Genomic DNA, 26,653 nt, shown 5'->3' with positions numbered 1-26,653 from the left:
TAGCTTTATGCAGTATTCTTATGTTAATTTCCTGCCTTAATTGATTTCCTGCCTGAATTGATAGAGCCCACTAATTACTGCATCAAAATCTGGTCTCTGTCCTATGAATCAGAACCATAATGATTAATTTAAGATTGCCATAATTTATAATGAGAGGAGTGAGAAAAATAAGTAATGTGGGGTTTAAAAGATGACCCTAAGATCTCTTTTTATTTTTGTTTTGTTTTGTTTTGTTTTGTTTTGTTTTTTTTTCTCTTAATACACTGAATTTCTTTAGAGTTATACAGGGCACTGGTTAGAAGCTTAATGACCTGAGGGAAAGGTTTTGTGAGACCTTTTGTGTGTTTGGTGAAGACTGCAGGGTATTGCTGGTGGCAGAGGTTTTCTTCAATGGCTACTCCTGTCAGCATCAACCAGAGACTGCAACATGTCTGATGCAAGCCTAATAAATGTTAAACTGAGTTCCATACCAGAATAGCAGGGCAACATATCTGAGACTTAGCACCAAACACTTTGAGTCACTTTGACATAGCTCATTTGTCAGCCTGAGACTTCTAGTTCCAGAGATGAAAATTACTTTTTTAATATTTTTCTTTAAAAATACATAAAAATATGCTAGATAGTTACTAGCTAGAAAATTAAACAATAAATGGGAATAAAGCACTAAAATTGGACAGTGTCTTGAGTATTTATATACACAGCAGAAATCTAATTTAATTTGCTACAAATAAAAAAGAAAATAAATCTGGCTTGTGTCGTTTTGCTGGGGTGCTGTCTCTGTATGCTGTTTGTTACATTACTTTGTGTATTTCTTTAGAAATGTGAAGCTCTGTTCATCTTTCCCTTCTGGAAAGGAGAAAGATCTTTTGTCTCCACTTCCTTTTTTCCTGTCAGGTAGCTATGATAGCTGTTCTAAACTTTGTTTTAACTACCTTCCCTAGCTTTGTATGTTCCTGTCTGTTTTTATTTATAACTTTTTTTCAGAATTCCTCATACTGCTGTCCAAGTATTTGAGAAAAGAGAAAAATTCATTTGTGTCTGTTAACTGTTAAATAGATGCAAGTATAATCTAGAAGCTGCCTGTATTTCTATGGCATGTTCATCCTTTGGAGGCTACATGAACCTCTGAATCTCAAAAAGAAAAAAATATGTAGCTGCTCATTGATATATCCAGAGCTGGATATTAATAATTAATTTTCATTTTTCTGTTGTGAGCATAAGCAAGGGCTTGAGGATAGGATAAACAGACAATAATGGGGAAATTTGGCAGGAATTTTCAAGACATATAGAGAATGTATTTCCATAAGATGTCTTACTGGCATTACAGTAAAAAATTATTTTCTTAACATAAAAAATACATGATTTCTGCAGTGTATTGCTCTGGAGCCAGGGGAAATCTGTTGCTTCTCTGGTGGTTTGAGTAAATACTGTAACATCAGTGTAGCAGCAAGAGTATAAAATCTGCTTTGAGATATCAAACGTGATTTGTATTGAAGTTTGAACAGTATGAGTAAAATACTATCACAGCCATTTGTTAAATGGAAAAAACTATCATGATCTATTAGTAAAGGTATTGACTTAAAAGTCATTTGTTTGTATTTTTTCCTACTAAAAATTTTTACTATTATGCCCTAAAAGTCCTCAAAGGCCGATATGGCTAATTCACTTTGAATTTTGTACATTGTAAAAAGTGTTCTTCTGTGACTTTTTTTTAATTTTTGTTTCTGATGTTGCTGTGTTAAGTGTAACTTGAACTTCTTATTTCAGTGCTCTGTTACCAGTGACATAGATTTTCCGAAACAAGTAATCCCACTGAAGACTCTCAATGCTGTTGCTTCTGTGCCTATAATGTATTCTTGGTCTCCTCTTCAACAGAATTTTATGGTAAGTTTAAGTAAGTGCTGGAAGTAGAAATGTATGGAGAAAAGGGGTTAATTTTAGGAACAAACCAGGAAAAACCTGTTGCCAGTAACCCTCCTTACCTTTTTGATATTGGTAATGAGGCAGTTATAATCAGAATTAGGCTCCCCCAAGTAAAATACAAAAAAGTAACTTTGATTGCAAACTAAACCTCTGTCTTCAATGAACCAAGTATCCTAAAACCTTGTAGTTTATTTCAGGTGAACAATTGTCATACATGCCATTTAACAAATGGGGATTTATTTGAAAGCATATAATTACTGTAATGGAAAATGTTTACTGAGGGAAATGACAATTGACCAACATACCTGTAGCAGAGTATTAATTCTTATGGCATAAAGAGAACGTAATCCTGAAATAGTCTCCCCACGTAATGGTCATTCTTCTATTGGAAATTGTAATAGCCTTTTCTTAATAATTTCACTATATGCAGAAGTCATAATGTCAGACTTCTCTTGTAGATTAGGTATTTGACTTATTTGAACAGCTTAGCTTGTTACAAGCCTTTGTCACATCATATGGTATACGACTGCATTTGTATCTGGCTATTGTGGTAATAATCATAGCCAAATTATGTAAGTTACCAGTTTTATCAGTATGTTTACAGAGTTCTTCCACACATTTTTTTTACTTGCTTTAAATTCACCAGTGTTTGGGTATTTTGTGCTACTGTGGAATCGTGATCAGCAGGAAAGTTTACATTTATTTCTTTAACAATAGAAGGTCCTTGTGTTGTATTGGAAGACACAGCTTAGTATCAAGGTCCATAAATTCTAGTGAGAAAACGTGGGAGTAATAATACTATTAGTCTATATGCAGACAAAAAAAAGTTGTGTAGCTCATATTAAGTTGTGAGGCATGTTTCTGTGCTTACTGTTTAGACAACTTAAGTCTTTTTAATATTTCTTACCTCTGGCAAAGCAATGAAGAGGTGGTTTCTATTGTACATTACTGTGGAAAAGAACAAAGGGAGAGTAGATTTATGAAATGCAAGCATCCCAGAGCTTGGTAGCATACTGTATTTCAGTAGTAGAAGCTTTTGTGGAAACTCACTGCTGACTTTGGTTTTAGGAGTTAGTGTCAGTACTGTGAGCCAATCACTGTTGAGCAAAGATGAGGGTTTTGTTTTATGTATCTAGTTAATTAGTTAAATCAGTTAGTTGTGATAGCTAGACACTTGTTGATAGTGGAAATAGCAAAGAAGAAACGGTGCAAATTGTGCAAACACAATTTAAAATTGTTTGGTTGTAAATGTTGTTACTAGGTAGAGGATGAAACTGTTTTACATAACATTCCTTATATGGGAGATGAAGTACTTGACCAAGATGGTACCTTTATTGAAGAACTGATCAAGAACTATGATGGAAAAGTGCATGGAGACAGAGGTGAGCCCGAACACTCAGGTATACTAATCACTTCTTTCTGCATACATAATTGTTTTCAGTGTTGCTTGTTAAGGCCTAAGGCTTGATTCAGTAGTATCTTTAGATGCTAGTGGTATCTTGTAGTATCTCTAGATGATTGATTTCACTAGTATGTCTAGAATCTCTACACTGTATAAACATTGGTTATGACAGACTTCCTTATTTTAAATATATTGTTTTGCGTCTTCATAAGGCTGAAAAATGTTAAAGTAGTACTATGGAGAAATTAAACACATTAACTTTTTCTCTAGACCATACAGCGATTCATCATAATGCCTAGGTGCAACCTGAAGTTCTTGGTCTTCAATTTTATGCTCACAGCTTTGGGATATAAATCTCCCTGTGTGTGTCTCACTTAGCAGAAAGTGGCAGAAGTATGCAAAATTGGTAACAGCAACACTTGCAAGTGTAATTTGGTAGAATAACTTCTGGTGGGCTTTTTCTTTTTAATTTAAGGAAATACTAGCTGTTTAAAAATCTCCATCTATGAGTCAACTTTAAGGAATAAAGTTGTATCCTACTATTGGTATGCTATATATGTAAGTAATCTTAGTTGCAGTTCATCTCCTATTCTGTGTTGGAGCTGGACTACATGCAATGTCATCAGTCTCTTAGTTTGCTGAAGTCTTAGTGAAATAGCAACCTTTCACTTGCTGTGTGTGCTCACTCAGAGCTGACTTATGCAAGCCTGAACTTTACAGTCATAAAGGTTTCTCTGATTATTCTGTTTGCCCCTTCACAGAAATATTATCCACCCACATTCCCCACCCCACAAATTAACTCAGAGAAAAAGAACTACATTTTTGAGTTCATTGTATGCCACTCATGAAGGTTAAGCCTGTGATTCAATAACAAAGCTATTCAATCCCACATAGTCTCATTAGTGTCCTGAAGATAGCTGGTGCCTTTATATTTCATGAAGAACATGAAATGTTTCATGACGTTTTGACTTTGGATATTTTCACAAATTTACTGATTGCTGACATCCATCTGAGAGAACTGATTATGTCATAATAGCAACATTACTAGTAAATGTCTTCAATTATTGATTTAATTTATTATTAGATGAGTCTAGCTTTAACATGAATCTTGTTTCACTTTCCTGAGTTCCGAGTTTATGTTGGCAGTTAGTGTTATTATGGACCTTCAAAAGGATACGTCAAAAGTAGAAAGACGGGTCTTTAGTCTCTCAGTAACTAATTCTTTTGTGATTCTAATTAAATGTAAATGCTATGGGAATCTGTAGCCCAGAGGCATGCCCATGTAATTCTGTAATTGCAGTTTGGTGAGAGAATTTCGCACTAACCTATGTGCTAAGAATTCTGTTGAAAACTTTCAAATGAAGTACCTGCCTGTATTTATTGTCTAGATAGGAATAAAACTATTAGTTTCCTTCCTTTCCCAGCCCCAGTCCAGGTTAAAAAGGATGGTGATAAACACTACTGTTCCCACACAGTTCATGGTTATTTTTAAAAAAAATTATAGTAGTATTTGTCAACAGTAACAATACTTTTCCTCTCTGCAGAAACACCTTACCTGAATTTCACAATGGAATATAAGATAACAAGGAGATGCATGCAGCATCCTTCTGTTTGGAATTATTTGTATATAACTGTATTCATTTTTTATCAGCTTGCCAGTGAGGTCTGTAGTGAGGAACTGGGTGCTACGGAACTACCAATCAAAAATCTCTCAGGAGATTCCGTAGCAGTTCAAGAATGGCTTTATAGACATTCATTTCTAGGCTGGCTTAACTCAACCATGTTGGAATCAGGATTCTGGCATAAAATCTCTTAAATAGTTTAGTGATTGAGTAATTTTTAAAAAAATTTATTCAAAGGAAGGGAAATTTATTTATGACTACTTGTATGAAGGAAGTCAGGAAAAGAAATTTTTCAACAAGTTTCTCTTCTTCCCAGTTGTCAGTCTAAGAAATAAATACTGAGTATTTTTCTCTCTTCTCAGGTCATACATTGAAACTAAGAGGGAAAATACAAAATTTTTTTCATAGATTACATCATTTGCTATAATTTAATTAAAGTTCAGGGAGGACTGAAAATATATATAGAAAATATTTTGTAAACACCTTGTGCTTTTCTGTTCACTTCCAATTTTGCTGAATTTCAGAATGTGGATTTATCAATGATGAAATATTTGTTGAGCTGGTCAATGCACTTGGTCAGTATAGTGATGATGAAGATGATGATGATGGAGATGACAATCCTGATGAAAGAGATGACAAGCAAAAAGATCGGGAAGGTAACAGGATAGGTATGTCTGTTTGCAGACTTCAAAAATAAACAAAAATTATTTCTATTTGATCGCTAAATAAATGAAGTTCAAATCCTTCTACCTCATAGCTTTCAGCTCTATAGTAGCATCATTTTCTTCATTCCCTTTGTCATTTAGTTCAGGAGTTGTACAGAGAATACTACAAAAGGTACTTTTGCCAATTTTTGTTCATGGGCATAATGAGACAGTCAAATGAAGCAAAATCATTTGGATATCCATCTATTAAATGCTTTCATGCTCCTCAGAAAATGAAGTATTATCCTATTGTAGGCAGAGTTCTGAATTGCCATCTCCATCTGCTGGTGAAATAGTGGTTTATCCAAATTTTACTAATAGAGTTAGCAGGAAAGATGACAATGAAGTTTAAGTTGTCTGTGAATTAGAAGGAATACCTTTTTTAATTTAGATTTTCCTGAAGTCTCCCTTTCTCTTAATACCTCCTTGAAAGTAGCAAATAGCAGAAATATTTTTTCTGTTTTTCCAAAGTTTTTGCTTATTTGACAGACAAAGAAAGCCACCCACCCCGGAGATTTCCTGCTGACAAGATATTTGAAGCCATTTCCTCAATGTTTCCAGACAAGGGTACAGCAGAAGAATTAAAAGAGAAGTAAGAAAGTATTTCTTGTAATACATTGCTATGTTGCTTCATGAAATTAAGATTTCTTGGCTTCATTAAATGTATGTTGATTAGGAATGGTCTTTACAGCTGGGTTCTGTGGCAGTTGTATAACTTCTGCAATTGATCCTTGAACGGAATTGGCTGTTCCCAAGTCAAAGGAAACAAGTGTTTGTTAGCCTTCCTTTCAAACTATCAAAGTGGATGCTTGCATGTGTTTAATAATCTTTGTTATTTTTTTTAAGTGGCAAAATGAAAGCTGCTGTTTAAAAAAAAAAAGTTCCCCTTTTTGGAGTTAGTGAGTGATACTGAGTAATTTCTATAAGATGACAGTCCAGAAAAAAAAATCCATTATTTCCTAGCCAATTTTTTATTTGTATTAATGATTATGGAAGTAATAACATGTTGTGTCACTGATTGACCTTTCCAGCTGGCACATACTTCTTTACTTTTCAATTCTTTTTGTCACTTGAAATGCAAAGTGTTGCTGCAGTAAAAAAAAAAAAAAAAAACGGGTTTGATTTTTTTTTCCCCTTTAATTTATTATACTAAATAAATAACTTCATTTCTTTATTTTAAGATACAAAGAACTCACTGAGCAGCAGCTTCCTGGAGCTCTTCCTCCTGAATGCACACCAAACATAGATGGACCAAATGCTAAATCCGTTCAGAGGGAGCAAAGCCTGCACTCTTTTCACACACTCTTCTGTAGACGCTGTTTTAAATATGATTGCTTCTTGCATCGTAAGTACAATTATGATGTACTTGTATGCCTCTTATTTAAATCAGAACACTTAAAAGTACCATAACATGCAATACCAAAGGAAGGAAAGAGAAGAAAAAAACAAAAGCAGTAATGGCTAAAGTTGACAAAAACAGCTTGACCATGTTGATGGCATCATTTTGCAGTGAGAACTATGGTTAAAAAAACTGAGTGCTCCTGATTGGGGTAGTTTGTTATTCCTTCACATAGAATTTCTAATTGGATCGACCTTTAACATTACTTCTCTTACAGTCCTTAAGAAAACTACATTGGTTTTTACTACTGTTTCTGTGGTAGACTGTCACAGTTTGTGTATGGAGAATGGAACGTATTTCTCTATTAAAATATCTTACTATTCATCAGACTCACTTCACTTTCCAGCTAGGAGAATGAACATCCATTAACAGTTTTTGAGTCTTTTATTCTCTCAGGTTACTTTCTAGCCAGTTTACTTGTAGCTGGTGATTTGATGAAGAATTGTTTCAGACAGTTAAATTTTAGAAATTGTGACATTCTTTCCACTGAATTGCTTTTCATGTTGTCCCTTTCTTTTGAGGGAAGGATTTAATAAGAGCATTACCAATGATATTTCCATTTGCAAAGTGTGAAGAATAAGAAATTCTGAAGTGCTATTTGAGACAATTCTGTCTCTGAGAACAGAGTCAAATGTAAAGGGTCAGATATGAAGTGGTTTCAACTTTTAGTACAAGTTGAAACTTGTATTACAATGTCCGCTCTTTCAAATTTGTTTTCTCTTTTAACTGTTTATTTGCATGTTCCACTGTGAGTATGCATGCATGTTCATTTGGAAACCTTTGTGCTTTGTCAGTAGCTTCTGGTTGTATTTGTACTTAAAACTGAAGGCTTTGCGTAGTGCTGCTGCTTTTTTAGTATGCTTTGGTTGCCTTTCAGTTTGAGGAAGAACTGAAGTTGTTCTCAAATGGGGGTAGAGTGGGAAGCTTTTTCTTTTCCTAGTTTCCTTAATATTTGTGGCTTTTGTACTTAGGTCTGTTACTTTCTCCTTGTGTTCTATTGCTTGAAAATAGAAAGAGAACCTCTTCTGAATGATAAAGAACAACGAGTTTCTGGACATGAAGATGCTGCCTTGTTCAGCCAGCTTCAACAGTGTGTTTTGTGGAGCTGTAGTCTTTTTTACAAATATCTTAGTTGCCTGGATGAATCATTCCAAGATGATGTATGTGCAGCCTTAGTCTGTAAGACAGGGAAGAGTGAAGCTGTGTGCTGCCTCTTGGCAAATCCATTTGTCTGGCAGTGGTTTTAGTTTTTGACACTCTCAGTGGTCTAGCAGGAAGATTGAGTAGTTTTGCTTCTTTGAAAGGATTTTGTTTTTTAAGTCAACAAGAAAGCATTGTCCAGACAAACTTTTTTTTAGTAGCACCCCAGAAGATTTTGGGTATTTCTGCAGCAGTGGTTCTAGCCTGTTTTTCTCACATATATTTGATTACTTATGTAGGTTGTATGGATTTAACTTTTGTAGTAATTTTTTGCAGATTGTCAGAAGTAGAACTGAGAGGATTCATAGAGCAGGTTTTGGTAACTGCTAATCTGGGGAGCCTGGTATTACCAGTCCACAGTTTTGAGGCACCAACTCTGTGAGTCTTATTTTATTTTTAGAGCTGTGAAGGATAGGTTCATAGTGTTGTTTGTTTTGATGTATTCTTTAGTGCCATATTCAGCCAATTACAAAGTCCAGAGTCATGTCACTGATCAGCTGAAACAACTTGGTTCTCTCACTAGCAACATCCTTTAAACCAAAAGCATCGTGCCTCTTTGCCCTCTCTCTCTGTGTTTATAACCCTCAGATGAGACAACAAGGTATTTATGCTAAAATATTGCCTAAGGTCTTGTTGCTGATTTAAGTCCCTTAAGCCAGTATTCTTTCCAAAGTGGTGTATGTCCATGGCTTTATTATAAACCAGGCCTTGTACTTTAAAAGGCACAAACTTTGAATTGTCTCTTCTGGTTTTCAAGGGCATAGCAGAATGAAGGAAGAGTAGCATTTAACACTGTGGAGGCATTCAGGAGGTACCTTGTGTCTATATGGAGCATGAAATTAGTGGTTGATAATCCTTTTCATGTCAGTTTATGTAGCACATGCATTACCCATTGACTATGTAGTCTCCAGACTGGACACTGAATATAATAAACCGATCCTTCTGTCACTATTCCTTGGAGACACATCCAAATCCCACTTCTGTGCTGCTTTGTGTTCAATGTTTTCTTCTGCTTGTGTCTGTAGTAACACCGAAGAGTAAGGATTTTTTTCTGTCTGTCTAGGTGTCTGTCTAGAGAAAGGAATTTATCAGTTTCAAAACTGAGTTGGTTGTATGACCTCTTTGATTTCTCTGGAATTTTAACTGTTGGTCAACTCCACCAGATGCATTGCTGGGAATGAATCAGAAAGATTACTCTGGTTATTGGAATGCTGAAGCAGAAATTTTCAGTGTCTCTACAACAATTTAACTTTTAAAAAACTTGGTGACATTTCTACTAGCAACCCTAATCAGGTGCCCTTATGTTCTATCTCATGCACTTGCCAAGCACTGGAGGATTATGTGCTGGCTTCTGCAGATGACATTTTTGATTAATTACTTGGGTAACAAGGTGGGCTACGGTGATCAGATTTGTACTTCAAAAGGCACAAATCTCTGGAAAGGCATAGAAAAATACAGGAATTCTGTTAGGCCTGATTTTGACTTTTGTAATTCCCCCTCTAAGATTCAATTTTTGTTAAGATTAGCCTTATTTTATGGAATTTCAAATCTTTGTTCTAGAACATTTGAGTTAAATATTGGAAAAGCTATTCAATTTTTAACGTGTCAAGTCCCCTTGACCACCTGGCAATCCCTTTATGTGCCGGTGATGACATTACTGAAAAAAGTTGTATACTGACTTCATTTGCTGACACCAAGGAATTATGCCTAAATATCTGGACTAACAAAGAATTTAGAAGAAGGAAAAATGTCAGGTAGGGAGAATTTCCCAAATAGCTTGACTGTAAAGCAAATGTACATTTCAGGCTACTCTGTTGCCTGTGTACTTTCACAATATGAAAAACATGAGAATTGAGTCTATGGGGAATGAGACAGGTCATTAATCTCAGAGATGAAAAACATTGTCGGTGAATCAGTTTTAGAATGACTTTTGTCAAGAAATTATGGAAGAAGTATGGAGCAGAGGTATTTAGGAAATTCTGCAAAGTCTTTTTTTTTTAATTTACTTTTTGTATTGGCAAGATTCATAATACAGCTATACAAACAGTTTTATTGTTGTCTTCAGTCTTTTATTGGTAACAAGCCTCCAAAAAACCTCACAGCCACAGTGGTAGATTCTGATTATGGTTGTCAATACTATATAATTTCAGGTGTTTTTGAAAGAGTGGAATACAAGATACGATTCTAATATTAAGTATCACGTATAGTGTATTTTTGAGGTTTCCCCGGTTTAAAAAGACACAATTTGATTTTTATTTTTTCCCACTGCATTACCAACTAAACATTTCTTCATTGTCTAAAGAAAAATACCTTTTTAAAAAAATAAACACTCCTTCTAGGACCTTGCACAAATAACTTTTGAGAGAAAAGTTTGCATCTGCAAATAACATGTAGAAAGAATAGTTTTCATTTCTGCACAAAGCTGCAGTCTGATTTTGATCATAGCTTGCAAATGTTTTACTATTCTTTTGCATTGGTGGAAGATTATTTTCCTTGTGGTATGAAGAGAGGGTAAAAATTATGTGGGGGAAAAAAAAAAAACCTGAATGAATGTAATGTAACTATATGAATGTAACTATACAAATTTGAAGATGCGTTGTTGAAAAATATTTAGTTTTCCCCCCCCACTTTTGGGTGGGGAGCTCCTATCATTGTTTCTTAAAAGCTGGAAAAAGGTGAAATAATTTTGTATTAGATTGCAAGGTTTCTTTTTTATTTAACATATTTTACAGAATGTATGAACACTTGGAGGGTATGTGAAACAAATAAGAAGTGTAATTCCAGGTAAAGGCTTTTAACTGGAATGTGGGGGATGAAAGAATACCAGTAGCAACCGTATGCATAAATTACATTCCTATACCTGCTTGCAAATAATTTTTACCTATCTATATTTCCATATGTGAAAAAGTGAAACTTGTGTTTCTAGATCTATAAAATCTAATATTTTTCTGGAGAAAGTCATGCAATACTTAGTGATATTTTAGTATTGTTTATAACTTTTTAAGAAAGCTTTGGAAGAAAACATTGCTCCCCTGGGGTTCCCATGTGTTCCTCTCATCAATACAGGCATAACATTATAGAATTTATTACTCAATTTCCAGTGTCCCATCCCTATGAGAAGGGAGCATGAAATGATGGTTCCAAGATGCATTGTTTTCACCAAAGAAGCTGTCTAAGGTGCTCATCAGCACTGATCACCCTTCCTGCTTGTGCCATATAAGTGCTTATGGAGCTACTCTGCAAATCATTGACATGAGGTCTGCTTTTAAAAACTTTGTGAAGACATATGTGAGCTCTGCCCACATTCTTTAAGAGGGAAGAAACTAAATTTTTAAAGCTTAGTCTTGAAAGCATAGTGGACTATCATAAAGGAAGCCTTGTGCATAACCTAGAAATATGTGTAGAAAATCCTATGGTGGTGGCTTATTGAAGGAGAATGATATGTGTGTAGTGTTGGTACAGAACAACCCTTATGTAGATGAGGAAAGGAATTCATCTTTCATTTGGAACATTAGCACTTTTTATTCACTGGGTATAAAAAATTTAACTAAGTTACAGTTGCCTGACTGCAACTGTGGTAAAACTGCAGCATAAGTGCTTTTACAGTTCTTGGGAACAATGCATTTTCAGACAAGCATCTTCTGTAGGCCTAATCATGGAGGATTAGGAAACAGACAACACTGAGTAGTGTGTGGTGGAATTTTTGGTTGCTTTTTGGGGTTTTTTTGCTTTTTTTTTTAACTTGATTACTTTCTCCATTTTTGTTTCTTGCAGTTGTGTATGCTGCTGTTAGCACATCTAGGGGAAAAATGTATTTATTGATACCTATCGTCTATACATAAAAAAAACCAAAAAAAGTGTTCCTTGAGCATGGAAGAATTTTTTTAAAAAAGACAATTGCAAAAAACTTAGTGGTAGTTCAGAAAGCTCCTAATATAGTTTAGAAACATTTGTATATGAGTTCTGGTGAGTCTAGCTGCTGGTTTTCCAGGCTTCAGTGAAGTAGGGGTTACGGTAGAGTTCCTAAGACTTCTAGCAAAAATCAGTTTCTTTAAAAAAGTCCTGCTGGGAGGCTGGGGTTGCATGGGGAGAGAACTGGTAGAGATGAGCTCCAGCAAAGGGAATAAATAGGTAGGAAACTTGGCCATCATGTTATAAAAGTGCTTATGTTGCATCTGTAAACGTAGCCAATTCTGTTTCATTACTGAGTTCTGCAACTTATACAGTGTCCATTAGATTTGCATGAGCAGACACTTCTCTGCAAGTTGCATAGAACTGTGGTTGTTCTGAATCCATAGAGACTGAGATGCTAACTTGTTATCACTCTTCAGCTTGCCAGCTTATTGCCTGTCAGCTTAGTTGGAGTGCTGATAAACAAATAGAGCAAAAGTGCTTATGTGTCCCCAGTAATAAATGTGTGTGTATTCATTACCTCTCAAAAGCGTGTGGGGTTAGATTTTTTGACAAGATAGAAATTGAACTCTTGAATCTTACAGATTAGAGGTGATAATGCATTACTAGGAGAAGTCCTGAATAATACTGTTTAACATAGGAATGGATGTAAAATCTGTTCTCATTGTTGGGAAGGTAGACATAGCAAGTCTTCCTCGATACATGAAACAAATGTGATGATTTTCTTCACCGATATAAATGGGCATATACAAGACTTAGCCATATACTGTCTCTGTGTATTTAAGTAGTAAGTCAATGTCACTTGTTGGGTCTTATTTTGTTGTATTTTTTTCCACATGCTGTAATTTTTATTCTGGTATAAGTAAAGACTTGGTAAACTTTGTGTTTTGGATACTATTTGGTGTTAGATCTTTAATGTGTTTCTTATATTAAAACTTACAAATATTAATTTTATTCAACAGCATTCCATGCAACTCCTAATACTTATAAACGAAAGAATACAGAAACAGCATTAGATAATAAGCCCTGTGGACCACACTGTTATCAACATCTGGTAAGATAATTTCATATGCTAGAATTCACTACCTGCTAGTGTTAGCTAGCTAAATTTTGTGTCAAGGACAAATTTAAACACTAAATTTAGTGTCAATGTGGGATCTACGAGGGCCACTTCCAGTCATGTATGTTATCTTCAGTTTGTGCCAAGAAGTTAATTTCCAATCAGCAAATGAAAGTCTAAGAAGGAAAAATTTTTAGCTCTATTAGATGTAGCCTGAGATATATGTAGGGAAGAAAGACTATTACCTCCTAATAATGTGTTGCTGCTGTCCAGTCTAGTCGAAGAACAGACTTAAAGACTTACCTCTCATAAGCTATATCACAACTAAAAGCTCTGTTAGTTTGCCACAGGTAGATTTCATCTAGAATTCATGCTCTTAACAAACATCAGGAAGTTTAAATATGTATTAATATAATTTTAAATCTCTCATAATCCCTTAAATTTTTTGTATGACATGTATCCAGTCTAAAAACTTTCTACACAATTAAGTACCCCTTTTTAATAGAAAAAAAATTACTGGTGATTGTATTTTAAAATGCAGAACACATATTGTTTAAGCTCTGTATATGAGAAGAGTTCTTATATTTTAAGAGTATTTTCTGTGGGAAATTCTCATTTTTTTCTATCATCTAGGAAAATGGAAATTTACTACTGAATTATTTTTCACTTGGCAGCCAAAATGAACTGGAACTGAAATACTGACATAAGCACTTTGTAAATGGAGATTATTTTTTTTTCATGATGGCATCAAAAGTATTTATTTTCATGGTTAGAGTACATTTAACAGAAAATTGTGTGTTCATGATAGTTTGTAGACCGATGCAAAGTTATACAGTATGTGAGTAGAATGTATTTTGCCCTGATCCCTGCCCTGAGATGAAAACTTTAATTTTTCCCCTGAAAATTATAACGGTTTGTGTTCAGGAAGGTGCAAAGGAGTTTGCAGCTGCGTTGACTGCAGAGCGTATAAAGACACCGCCAAAGCGCCCAGGTGGCCGCCGAAGGGGAAGGCTTCCAAATAACACCAGCAGACCTAGCACGCCAACAATAAATGTATTGGAATCAAAAGACACAGACAGTGATAGAGAAGCTGGAACTGAAACTGGAGGAGAAAACAATGATAAAGAAGAAGAAGAAAAGAAAGATGAAACATCCAGTTCCTCTGGTGAGACTAGACAATGCTTCTTTATTCAATAACCTGCAGTGCTTGAGAGGACTGAAAGAACCCAAGTTCAGCCATGAGATCCTAGAAACCTTACAATATATGAAACTGAGTGAAAATACAGAGTAACAGTGAGCTTAATGAGTTCTATATAAGAAAATTTCCTTTTTTAGAAATTGTCTGTATTTAGCTAATAATTTAACAGTTTTAAGGGCTGTGTAAAATTTTTTAGAAGTAAGCCTTACATTGACCCTTACTCTCAATTATGTGTTAAAGAAGCAAATTCTAGGTGTCAAACACCAATAAAGATGAAGCCAAATATTGAACCTCCGGAGAATGTGGAATGGAGTGGTGCAGAAGCCTCAATGTTTAGAGTTCTTATTGGCACCTACTATGACAACTTCTGTGCAATTGCCAGACTGATTGGGACCAAGACATGCAGGCAGGTAAGAAAGGAAGCTACTTAGGAAGGATGATAGAATTTTACTTTTAAAACTGAAGTATAGAAATACTAGCATTAATTACTAAAAGAGAAAATGAATTCATTTTCTTAGTTTCCCCAAGAATGCTATGATCCAGAATTCATGCCACAAGTATATAAAAGTTAGTTTTAAAACTGTTTTTAAATTAAATTTACAGGTGATTTAAATTAGGCTGTCTGTTCTTAAATGACAAAAATAACCCACTTTAAATATATTGAAAAGACACTATGACTGGATATAACCTCTAAGTTGTTGGTTGGAGGAAATCATACTAACTTAGAAAATGAGCAACTTTCTACTAGTGAGAGATTTATCGTGGATGTATTATGGTATCTCTTGTTAGGTGTATGAGTTTAGAGTAAAGGAATCTAGTATTATTGCTCCAGTCCCTGCTGAAGATGTTGATACTCCTCCCAGAAAGAAGAAAAGGAAACACAGGTAAATCTGTTACTAAATAACCTTAGCATAACAATAAATTTGAGATACAGGGGATCAGAACAGAAAGTATTTTGGAGGAAAAATCATGCATATCTTTTGCTTCCAACTACAAAATTTGCAGCAACTTAAAAAAAAAAAAGATGTTTTGGTTTCTGACATAAGTCTTAGTGCATTAGCAAGTATAACCTTCCACTTCCCCTTTCCCTTCTTTTTATTCTCTGTAACAGTCAGATTCTTATTCTTGCAGATGTATTGCTGAAAGTAGTCAAGCTAAGTTTAGATTGTAAATACTCTACTTACAACATTCAAGATAACTGAGTTATAATTGTGTTTGCAGCAATTAATATTAAATTTACACGTATTATAATGTATTCAATAGTGATTATATGGTATTTTGTAAATTAAAAATCATGGGGTCTTTACAGCGTATCCACCGTAAGATTCAGATGATCAGTAAGCAAAAAGTTATAGCAAACTAGTAGGATTGCTTTTTTTGAGAGAGACTGTTCCTTTGTATCATCCCGAATTTCATTAACAACTAGAACTTAACTAAAGAACCAGGTTAAGAAGTTACTATTTGAAGTGAAGCTGCAATGAAGAATAGAATCAAAGTTTTTGCTGGAGTGACAAGGGCCATCTGAATCAATTTCTGTTGAAATTGTAAAGTGGTGACTACTGTCTGTCACTGAAAAGCGTTTTTCTTTGAGAATCCTGAAGTTTGAAAAATACGACTCCATGATTATTTTTATTCCCAGGAATAAGAACATAGGAGATAAAAAGCTGACTGGAAATTGGCAGGCATTACATACATTTTTTTTCCACAAAGTTTCCTATTACTCCCTGTACTTATTTTCTCCCAGGTTTGTTCTTTCAGTTCTTCTCCCATAAATTCTTGCTTCTGTTTTATATTGTTTAAGTGTATTTATTATTTCTGGGCTTAGTGTAATTCCTGGTACTGGCTCAAGGATAGTATTGATGTGGAGTAGAATGCTTCTACTCTGAATCAGACTCATAGAATGGTTTGGGTTGGAAGGGACTTTAAAGTGATCTAAGTGCCTAATTCCCCCTGCACGGCAGAGACACCTCCCACTAGATCAGGTTGCTTAACACCCCATCCAACCTGGCCTTGAACTCTTCTTACGGGGAGGGCACCCACAACCTTCCTAGGCAGAAGGAAGCTACAGGTCAGTAAGAGGAGATCTGGCACACAGGTAGGGTCAGAGCCATGGAGGTGGAAAGAACACCTCAGCACTACTGACTCTGAGGTCTAGGATACTTACCAGGCTGCTGACTATGTATATTTTTGGAGTAGAGAAACTGAGCCACAAGTTGGCAGACTAGGCAGATTACTCATTTCACATTCCTGCATTTAAGTCCCAAATGCTGTTCTTGTTCTAGTACAAAATAATACAATGGGGTTTGACTCACAGTACTTAGTCTTTTAAAGAAATGAGCCTCTCAAATTATCAAGGGAGACTTCAGAAAAGCTCTGACCAAGAAACAACCAAGCATAAAGGCAGCTGATGTGAGCTAGAGAAAGATTCAGTGAACATTGGAAGAGATTCTATTCTCAACAAAAACAATTGGTTGCATGCTCTTGGCACAGTTTAAGTTTTGGAGTATTTGGTGCGCTTGGCTGTTAGGATTTGGAGTTATTAGCCATAGTGCAAGTTTGGAATGTGCAGCTGGGAATTAGCTTGCTTTCAGATTAATGCATATTGCTGTAAAAATGGTGCCACTACACCTGTTTCAAAAAGTAACTAAAAGACTCAAATGTGTTTCAAAGCTGAAATGGATTGTATGGTTAGCAGGGTGGTGTTGTCATGGAGGTGTAAGACTTCTTTTGGTTTCTTTTTTTTTCCAAATAAATAAGAGCAAATAAATAAGTACCATTACATGGGGTTCTTCTACGTGCAGTAGTCTTTTAAAAAGAAAAACATTTTAGCCTCCCTACATATCTGGGCACAACTAGCAATTGGGAAAACCATCAAAGTCTGTTTCTCTGTTTCTTACAACTCTTTAGAGTTTACTCGTTTGTAAAGTAACTCCAGTCCTAGAGCCAGGGAAGGCCCTTCTGTCCTAGTTGCACTTTTCTATTGCAAGGCACTAACTTGATTGCAGGCTTTCTAAATGTACATGTGGTAGACAGCCTTGGAGCAAAAGCAGCATTCACCAAAGAGAGAAGCAGCAGCAGAAGGCTGCTTTTGATGTCCTCTTGTAACTGTTTTGGTAGATCTTCTTGCAGGACTTCGCCTGTTTCCCATGCAATATTGGTGCCCATATCAGCATACTGGGCAAATAGTTCACAAGAGTACACCTCCATAAGATAGTAAGAGAAATTACCTCCATACTTTGAGTTTCATTTTTGTTAGATAATCATAATAAGACTGATCAATGGGAGGAGAAGACATTTATTTAGTTGGTTTTTTGGCAAGCCAATGTCATAGCTTGTCCTCTGTATCAGAGATTAATCTGTCAGTTTGTGAAAAATAATATGCTGAAGAGTAAGTAAGTACTTCGCATGTAAGGCAACAGAAAAATCTGAGTCAGGAAAGAATTCATAAAAGCGTGAGCATATGTTGGAGGTTGAGTACTTCAGAACTGTTCATTCTCCTAAATGTATTTACATCTTCCATTGCCAGGAGCTGAACTGTATCTGTTTTAACCAATCAGCACTCCTTGCTCTGAATTTTTAAGGATCTCTTAATTGATTATGCGTATATAATGTATATATATGTAATGCTGCTGCTTGATTTTTTTTTGCCTTTCTTCCTTCTCATCCCCTATTTGGATGTGAGTCTACTGAGTAAACTTTATTTGAAAGTTTTTTTTTTTTTCTTCCATACTTTCTCATTTTCCTCCTCCTGTCCTACCTTTTCCTGGAGTGCTGTTCACTAGTTATGTTTGAATAGCTTATGTGGTTCTGCCCGGATTTCAGGTACCTTTCTATAGAGATTTAAAGTCTCACTGTTACCAGGCAAAAGGTGCAGCTGAGGCATGGGTAGAGGTGTTCTTGTGTGCCACCTGGTTGGAAGACTGAGTCTTCAAGGGGTGGGAAGGTTGTGGATAAGCTATGATTTAGGAGCCTGAGAAGAAGTCTGTGAGTGGTGCTGGAAAACTGAGCACTTCAAAGACTTAACTACATATATTGATATAATTGGCATGTACTTTGAATTTTCAGTGCTATTTCTGGCCGTAAGGTATCCCTGCATGGAGTAAGAAATGCTAGTGCAGCTTCTTCCAAAGAATGCATTTGAACTGCCTGATTAGCTGGTATCGGTGCCTCCAAAAAACACTGGCAAAATCTAGTAGGTTGTTAGCAGAGAAGAAAAATAGAATTGACGACTTCTGTCATAATACTTCTGGAAGCACTTATTTTCTAACCTGGCTGTCTGGCAGATGTCAGCAACAAATCTACCTGCTTGTTTGGAAATGTGCCACTGAGTTTCCAGTTTGCCTTTTTTAATGAATAGTTGAGTCCCAAGTGCCTTCTCAACTTTTTGTCTTTTCCTTGCCTTTGTGTATTGGTACATGAGACCAGATCTTGCCTTTTGTTTCTGATTGACATAGCAGATTACAGGACCAAGAAATAAATGAATCCACCTTTAGAATGGTACTAATTCGGGCTTCAGCTTTGTGCCATAAGCAAGGGAACTTGCAGTACTTCCTGGTAATTTTTGAAATTTACAAGCTAAAAAGTGTACTATTTCATTGCGCTAATCAACCCTCCAGTCAAATTGTTCATTGTTGGCAGCTTAATTCATGTTGTCTTAAGTGATTCCCCATAATTTTTTCTTGCAGTATACATATCCAGCTCTCATCTTGCTAAATTCTTACCCTCCTGTGGCACCAATTTTTGTTACAAGACTGGCTAAGAAGATGCCTTTGCAATTATGACTGCCATATTAACACCACAAAATGGACAGAAAAATATATATTAATGCTTTGTTTATGGTGGCAGTCTTTGTCATGTTCTGGTGAACTTATCCATACAGTGTATACTTTACTTGTCACAGAAACCAAAAACTCTCAGATGGTAACTCATCAGTAAGTGGCATTTTGCTTTTAAGGTATTAGTATAAGTACTTACCTAAAAAACCCAAACAAACCAACAACCCCATTAAATAGTGTTATACGAAGTCTATCCACAGAAAGCTTTTAATGATTTGGTATGCTAGTAGGTCCCTATTATCTTGGGCTGAGAGACAAGCTTTTTTGAAAGAATTGTTCAAAAGTACAGTGTACGTTACATTGCCAAATACCAGCCAGACAAAAAAAGTAGTTTGTGCATTAGAATAATTTAAGTCAAAATTGTACTACTTTGAATTATATGGAAACTGTCTTCTTATACAGAGTCAATGTCTCATATATAAATATATATATTTATATATATATTGTGGTAATCTTTTTTTCTAAAGATACTCTTAAAAGGAATGTCATCTGTTTATTACAGTGCTTGGTAATGCTGATAGTCTTCAGGTTTGTTTCTTCCCCTCAACTTCAGTTACTTGGACAAGTCTGCATCTGTGAATTTCTAGCTTGTCTGAGTTCCTTCAGCCTTGTGAGAAGGTTGGCTGTCAGGCATTTAAGTCAAATGGTAAAACTTTGAAAGAGCAATTGCATCAAAAATCTTGTTTACTCAAAGCTGTTGTGTGTTGGGGGAGGAGGGGAGTAGCACACCATGCAGCTAAAGTAGAAAAAAAAGTAGTAGCTAAAAAGTCCTATTCAAAAAGTTACAGGAGGAGATACTTCTTCAGAGTACAAACTTCTGAGTGTTGCATTCACTGAAAGGCAGATTAGCTTTTTAAGTGTTCTGTGCTGTAGCTTTTTGAGTTACATGAGTTTGTAACATGAGTTTGGGACTGGTAAGTAAGAGGTTGCAGCTAGCAGTGTCTTACTTGGCCAAGGACTGAAGTTTCTCCAGTATTCTCTTAAGATTGCTATATGACATATTAAGAAAGTCCAAGAAGTATAAACTTTGAAAATTATCTGAATTTTTTGTGTTCGTTCACTGAAATTCAAGTGCCAACTAAAATGCATGGAATTGTAGAAGAACTGCATTTTTTTCAATCATTAAAATTATTTCTCCTTTAATTTTAAGGCTACTGAAATTGAAGTCTGATTTTCCTTTTGGTACCTGGGGTCCAGACAGATATTTTTGCTCTTTAATGCCTGCCACAGCTATTAATGGAATAGTAGACATTTCCTGTCCAAAGAGTATTCAGTCTGAAATAGATGCAAAATAGAAGGGGCAATTGTAACTTGCAAGAGCTTCAAAGTATAGTGAGTTACTTTATGATAACCAAGATCATGTTATTCTTAAAAAAAAAAACCAACCAAACCAACAAACAAATCATTACATAACCACTTCTTGCAAAGGGGATGCTTAGGTAGGCTAATAGAGAAGGAGAACCCTGAAAGAAGAGTTTAAAGACATAAGAGAAAGGCATATAGAGCTTGAATTAGAAGGTAAAAGGCTTATCACAGTACCACCAGTCAAAACAACTGCGGAAAAGTCCAACCAGAAATACTGAGGTTGTACCAGTGTGGCTTTGCCAGACAGATGTGATCTCCTGTTGTCATATACTTGGACCAGCAGACGAAGAGTCTTACCTGGCTGTGATCTGTAGGACACTACCAGTGTGGTGCTGGAGCTGAGTAGAGTGAAGCACACAGCTAACTGAACTTCACTCCCCTAGTTAGACATGGCTTCTCCATATCTGCAATTCTGTGTCCTTCGTTCTGCTGCTGCTTCTGCCTGCTAGAAGCAGCTCCAGCAGCCTCCTTTTTACAAATTTTCCTTCAAGGCCATCCAAATAAGCATCTCTCTATCCTGGGCTGGGTGGGGGCTGCTCATGTGTATGATCTTGGGGCTGAAGGAATGGTGTGGGGAGGGGGAGGGAGCAACCTGCAGAGCATTGATCTTGTCAGCTCAAGGAGACTGGACAGGGTTGTACTGCTGCAACCACTTCTGACTTGTGCTCAAGTCAGAAGATAATGTTCATGTTACAAGAAAATTTCCCATTTTAAGTCCAGTGCGAATGCAAGGTGCAGCTACCTTTCCCAGCCCACTGCAGGAGGAGTTCCTGTCAACCTTCTTGTGTTTGTTTTGTGTTTTTGCAGGTTGTGGGCTGCTCATTGCAGAAAGATACAGCTGAAAAAGGGTTAGCATCTTTCCATTCAATTTATGTCCTGAACTTTTAAGATCCTATTATTGCTTTTTTAGGGTTTTGGGTTTGGTTTTTTTTGTGTGTGTGGGGGGTTGTTTTTTGTTTTGGGTTTTTTGATGTTAGGACATTATATACATTCCATGGGTATTATAGAGGAATAATTTTTTTTTTTTTTTTAAAAAAAGCTCTTATTATGAGTATTGTAGGGACAAAAGATGTACTGTTTGGTTTAGGTAACTAGAAGAGCTCTGTATAATTTGATAAAAAGGGCAGGAGACTGAATTTACAATTTTTTCATTATGTCTTCATTGAAACACTGATAAAAATTGTATCAGCAATAGGAACTGCATTAAAAAGTGGCATTTGTGGTTTTGGTTTGGTTTTTTTTTAATTATTTTAGAAATAGTTATCTGAAAGTTTTGCTGAGAGTAGCTGGGACTTCAAGCAATATGAAAAACAGATCAGTTCATGACTGTCTTCTGTTGCTACTTGCTAACTTGAGCATTTTTACAAATACATGTGAACCCAAAACAAGCTCAGGTGTATTAACACCAAATATAATTTAAATAATACAAAATTCTCCTTGCTGTTCTATAGGTAAAACTCTAGCCTTGTATCCAATAGTCTCTCCTTGCTTATAAGCTGCTAGTGTTGTCTGTATTGGAAAATTGACTTGGGAAAGCACAGTGGTATAATGACCAGGTATTAGTTTGGCTGTGCATCCTTGTGGAAGTTGACTGTTGCTACAGAGTAAAATTTACTTTGGGTATTTGAGCAAATTTACTTAGCTGAATAGTACCAGTGTTACTTCAGAACATGTTAACATGGGAAATTATACCACTGTAGCTTTGTTTTTCAGTTTTCCACAGTAAAGTTTTCAGCTCTGAATACTCAAGGAAGCTGAGTACTGGGAAGAAAGAACTGCATTAAGAACCAGGCAACTAATGGTGACAAGCACCCAACTAATGTTACCGTTCTGGTTTGCTGTCTTTTGTAGGTTTGAGACTTTTTTGTTAATTTTGTGGGGTTTCTTAGTTAAAGAAGGGAATACAAGGGAATTTCTACTTTAAACAGTGAATTGAACTGTATATTATTTCTTTGCACCTTTCAACTTTACATAATGTTGCTATTTTTATTCAGATGGGTCATCGAATCATGTTTACAACTATCAGCCGTGTGATCATCCACGTCAGCCTTGTGATAGCTCATGCCCGTGTGTAATTGCTCAAAACTTTTGTGAGAAGTTTTGTCAGTGCAGCTCAGAATGTAAGTGAAACATTTAAAAGCTACCTATACATTTCTTTGACTGTCCCAGCATCTAACTGCAGTATGGACTGCAGTATGCAGTATGGTGTTTGCAAGAGCAGCAAATTGTGTCAAATGATGTGAGAAGGGAGCAGAGGTTCCGTTTTGGGGTTTTTTTGGCCCTCCTAATTAGTCATTAAGTCAGAATCAGACTTAAGAATTCAAGTCGAGGAAGACTAAAAGTAAAATCAAGGAAGGAAAGAATTTTGAGCAGTTTGGAATGTCTTATACAGATATCAATGGGTATTTTTTTTTTTTTAATACTCTGATATGCTGTATCATGCACTGTCTCAATTTGAAAATGTACTTTTTTCATACTTGTCCTTTTTGTTTTCCATATATTTCTTTGTAGGCCAAAACAGGTTTCCTGGATGTCGTTGTAAAGCACAGTGCAACACTAAGCAGTGCCCATGTTACCTCGCTGTACGTGAATGTGATCCTGACCTCTGTTTAACATGTGGAGCAGCTGACCACTGGGACAGCAAAAATGTTTCTTGCAAGAACTGCAGCATTCAGAGAGGATCAAAAAAAGTATGTACAGCAACATGCCATTGCCTTGGCTTTGAGGTGATATTTATATTTTCCTGCTAGAGAATGGAATTTCTTTGCCTTCATGCTGTCAGAGAGGAACAGAAAAGGGGGGGGAGGGAGAAGGTAGGCGTTGCTTATGTTGTCTTGCTTATGTGCTGCTGCTAAACTCTGTACATTTCATGGAATCATAGAATGCTTTTGGTTGGAAAGGATATTTAAGATAATCTAGTTTCCACCCCCTGCATGGACAGGGACACCTCTCACTAGATGAGGTTGCTCCAAGCCCCATCCAGCATGGTCTTGAACACTTTCAGGGATGAGGCATTCACAGATTCTCTGGTCAAACTGTTCCAGTATCTCACCACAAAGTAAAGAACTTATTCCTAATGTCTGACCTAGATCTAGCCTTTTCCAGTTTAAAGTCATTCCCCCTCATCAAGACCACTACACGCCCATGCAAAAAGTCCGTCCCCAACTTTCCTGTAGGCCCCCAGAACCTCCTCCTATCTGGGCTGAACAATCCCATCTCTCTCAGCCTGTCTTCATAGGAGAGGTGCTTCAACCCCCTGATCATCTTTGTGCATCTTCTTTGGACTTGTTCCAAGAACTCCATGTTCTTCCTGTGTTGGGGGCTCCAGAACTGGATACAGTTAACCAATACCCCCAAGTTCTTTTTCTCAGAACCATTCTCAATCCATTATCCACCCAGCCTATAATTGTGCTTGGGATTGCTTTTACCCTTGTGCAGGACCTTGACCTTGGCCTGTTGAACTCCATGCAGTTTGCCACAAGCCCACCTCTCAAGCCTGTCAAGGTCTCTCTGGATGGCATCTCTTCCCTCCAGCATGTGAACCACACCACACAGCTTAATGTCATCAGCAAACTTTCTGAGGGTGCACTCAATCCCACTGTCCATAACTCTCACAGAGAAGTTAAACAGCACCAGTCCCAGCACAAGTTCCCTTGAGGAACGTGACTTCTCACTGGCCTACATTTGAAGACAGTTGGTAGTTTTGGGCATGTAAGTTAGTGTTTTCTGACAAACACTGTGGTAGAGTATCTTTTTTTCCCCATTCAAGTTTCCCTTTTAATTTGCAAATAGGCTGCTGTTTTAAAGCAATACTTCATCAGCCTTGCCCTAGATCAGCAAAAGGAAATTTGGATCAGATGTAGATACTAGCTATTTCTACTCATGGTGGAGGGGTTTGTGAAGGATTCTCTTCTATGAGATGGACCCTGCATTGGAGCAGGGGAAGAATGTGAGAAGTCCTTCCCTTGAGGAGGAAAGAGTGGCATAAAAAACATTTGGATTTTTTCCTTGCCAATATATCTGTCACAGTTTTAAACAGTAAATAGGTGACAGATACTCTGTTATTCCCCACTACCCTCTCAAGGGAAGATGGAGGCAATAAAGGAGGAAGACCATAATGGAGTAGTAATAGCAAATAAAAAATGTATATACAAATATGGAAATATGGAACTTACTTACCCTTATCTGTTGGTAATTGCTTCCCAACTGGAAATGTCCCACACTGGACTAGGCAGCATATGGGGGTGCCCAAGTCTAGGGTTTCAACAACAGTTCACAACCAAGCTGGTCCTACTTGGGAAGGCAGGTGATGTGTCTTGGTGAATGATGTTCTCATCTGGTGAGGAAACAAGGAGAAGCAGCAGACAGCTCTCAAGCCAGCTAGCACAACAGCCAGAGCCATTTGGAGCCATTTTATACTGACCACCATGGGAATGAATACTGATTGGTCCATTTGACCCATCTTCCACATAGGCTCAGCTGCTCCTCATTATAACTGCCCCATCAACAGGATGGCAGGTGCTGGTGGTGTCCCAGGCAGGGTTTTTCTATCCTGGTTGTCTCAAACCAAGACAACAGTCTGGAAGTTATCTTGAAATCTGACTCTACTCTTCCAGATCAGTCAATCAAGGTTTATTTCTCCTCCGTAACACCTTCTCACAAACTAGTTCAGTCAAATGCTAGTACTGGGCCTCCTTCTGCATACCTTTCTAGTTTGAAGTCCTTGGTGTATAGGTGTTTATCTAACAACCTCATTTCAAGGTTGAACTTAAATTTTTATTGGTTTTCAAGGACTTTGTGTGGAGTTTGTTTTGTTTTGGTTTTGGTTTTTCCCCCCACATACAACTTTCAATCCACAAACTGTTATTTTACTGTGCTTTTTATAGTTGAAAGAATCCACGTTTTGCAGCATTCTCTCCTGGAGTCCCAGCATACATTTCATTAACTGTTACAGTTAAAAACAAAACAAAAGCCTCAAAACAAAAAGGAAATCCAAGCTAGACATGTCTTAAGTCTTTTGCTTTTTCTCTTCCACAGCACTTGCTATTGGCACCTTCAGATGTGGCAGGCTGGGGCATTTTCATCAAAGATCCTGTACAGAAGAATGAATTCATCTCTGAATACTGTGGTGAGGTAAGGATGGAGAACACTGTTTATGTATGAGCTTAATTGGTGAAGTTGTGTGATGGCTAGGGATCAAGAGATTGACTTGGTACAATGTGTGTATGATATACAGATACTGCTGTCAGAGGCACCAAACCTAAGAGGAGCTAGATGGGGTTGAAATGTCAAAAAAAAAAAAAAAATGGACATAGGTTCTCATGAAAATGAGAGGCTGGAATGTCATCTTTATCTTAGATGTAATCTCAATTCAGAAATTCCAGTGCCTGGAATTTTGTGCAAAATCATCTTTTGTACAACTAAAATTCAGTAAGCGCTTTCACTGAATTATATTCTATAGTAATAAAACCCTGAATCAAGTATGCAGTCTTGATTTTGAGATGAGAAACAATCTTGCTTTCCTTCTGCTCTGAAAAAACTTAATTATGATAAAAGTAAAACATGGTTAATAAATGCAGTACTTCATGTTTGGGAGTATTTTCAGTCCGGGAGAATAAAAACCTTCGTTTCTTTCATAATGTCTGGATTTGTTTGACCTTAAGCTGCTATGGTTACAAAAGAAAGAAGGAAGAGGTGTTCTCTTTTACAAGTACTGTTCCTTTCAGATTATTTCTCAAGATGAGGCAGACAGAAGAGGAAAAGTATATGACAAATACATGTGCAGCTTTCTGTTTAACTTGAATAATGGTATGTAAGTACTAATCACAGTCCTTGCAGTGTAAAAAACACATGTATGCTTATAATTTTGTTCAGCCCTTTCTTTTGCAGGCAGGGGGTAACTTCAAGAATATTTTTTCTTCTGCACATCTTTTCTTAGCAATGTTTGGATTCCTAATATTGAGAACTAGTGCTTTTTTTTTTTTCCTTCTAGATGTTAGTCAACTAAATATTAGCAATGGAGCCTACCATACA

The 26,653-nt window shown here is 36.5% G+C and overlaps 1 protein-coding gene across 4 annotated transcripts in view; it reads left to right on the top strand.

The window, feature by feature from the left end:
• The window catches only part of EZH2 (enhancer of zeste 2 polycomb repressive complex 2 subunit), a 46,964-nt gene that overhangs the window by 18,374 nt on the left and 1,937 nt on the right, over positions 1–26,653 (top strand). For 2 of the 4 annotated variants that reach the window (XM_071736215.1, XM_071736213.1), the window contains exons 4-17: positions 1,768–1,884; positions 3,185–3,305; positions 5,472–5,615; positions 6,141–6,243; positions 6,833–6,996; positions 13,125–13,216; positions 14,147–14,387; positions 14,661–14,830; positions 15,210–15,304; positions 21,428–21,468; positions 22,615–22,740; positions 23,132–23,310; positions 25,658–25,753; positions 26,347–26,428. In XM_071736215.1, coding sequence (XP_071592316.1) covers positions 1,768–1,884; positions 3,185–3,305; positions 5,472–5,615; positions 6,141–6,243; positions 6,833–6,996; positions 13,125–13,216; positions 14,147–14,387; positions 14,661–14,830; positions 15,210–15,304; positions 21,428–21,468; positions 22,615–22,740; positions 23,132–23,310; positions 25,658–25,753; positions 26,347–26,428 — 1,771 coding nt within the window. Of the gene's footprint in view, positions 1–1,767; positions 1,885–3,184; positions 3,324–5,471; positions 5,616–6,140; positions 6,244–6,832; positions 6,997–13,124; positions 13,217–14,146; positions 14,388–14,660; positions 14,831–15,209; positions 15,305–21,427; positions 21,469–22,614; positions 22,741–23,131; positions 23,311–25,657; positions 25,754–26,346; positions 26,429–26,653 lie in introns of all 4 variants that reach the window. The other 2 variants (XM_071736214.1, XM_071736212.1) reach the window with 1 other exon arrangement.

This window comes from Heliangelus exortis, chromosome 2 (assembly GCF_036169615.1).
Source record: "Heliangelus exortis chromosome 2, bHelExo1.hap1, whole genome shotgun sequence".
In the NCBI taxonomy this organism is placed as follows: Eukaryota; Metazoa; Chordata; class Aves; order Apodiformes; family Trochilidae; genus Heliangelus; species Heliangelus exortis.
The sequence above is the reverse complement of the archived record's forward strand: the minus strand, read 5'-3'. Positions and strand labels throughout refer to the sequence as shown.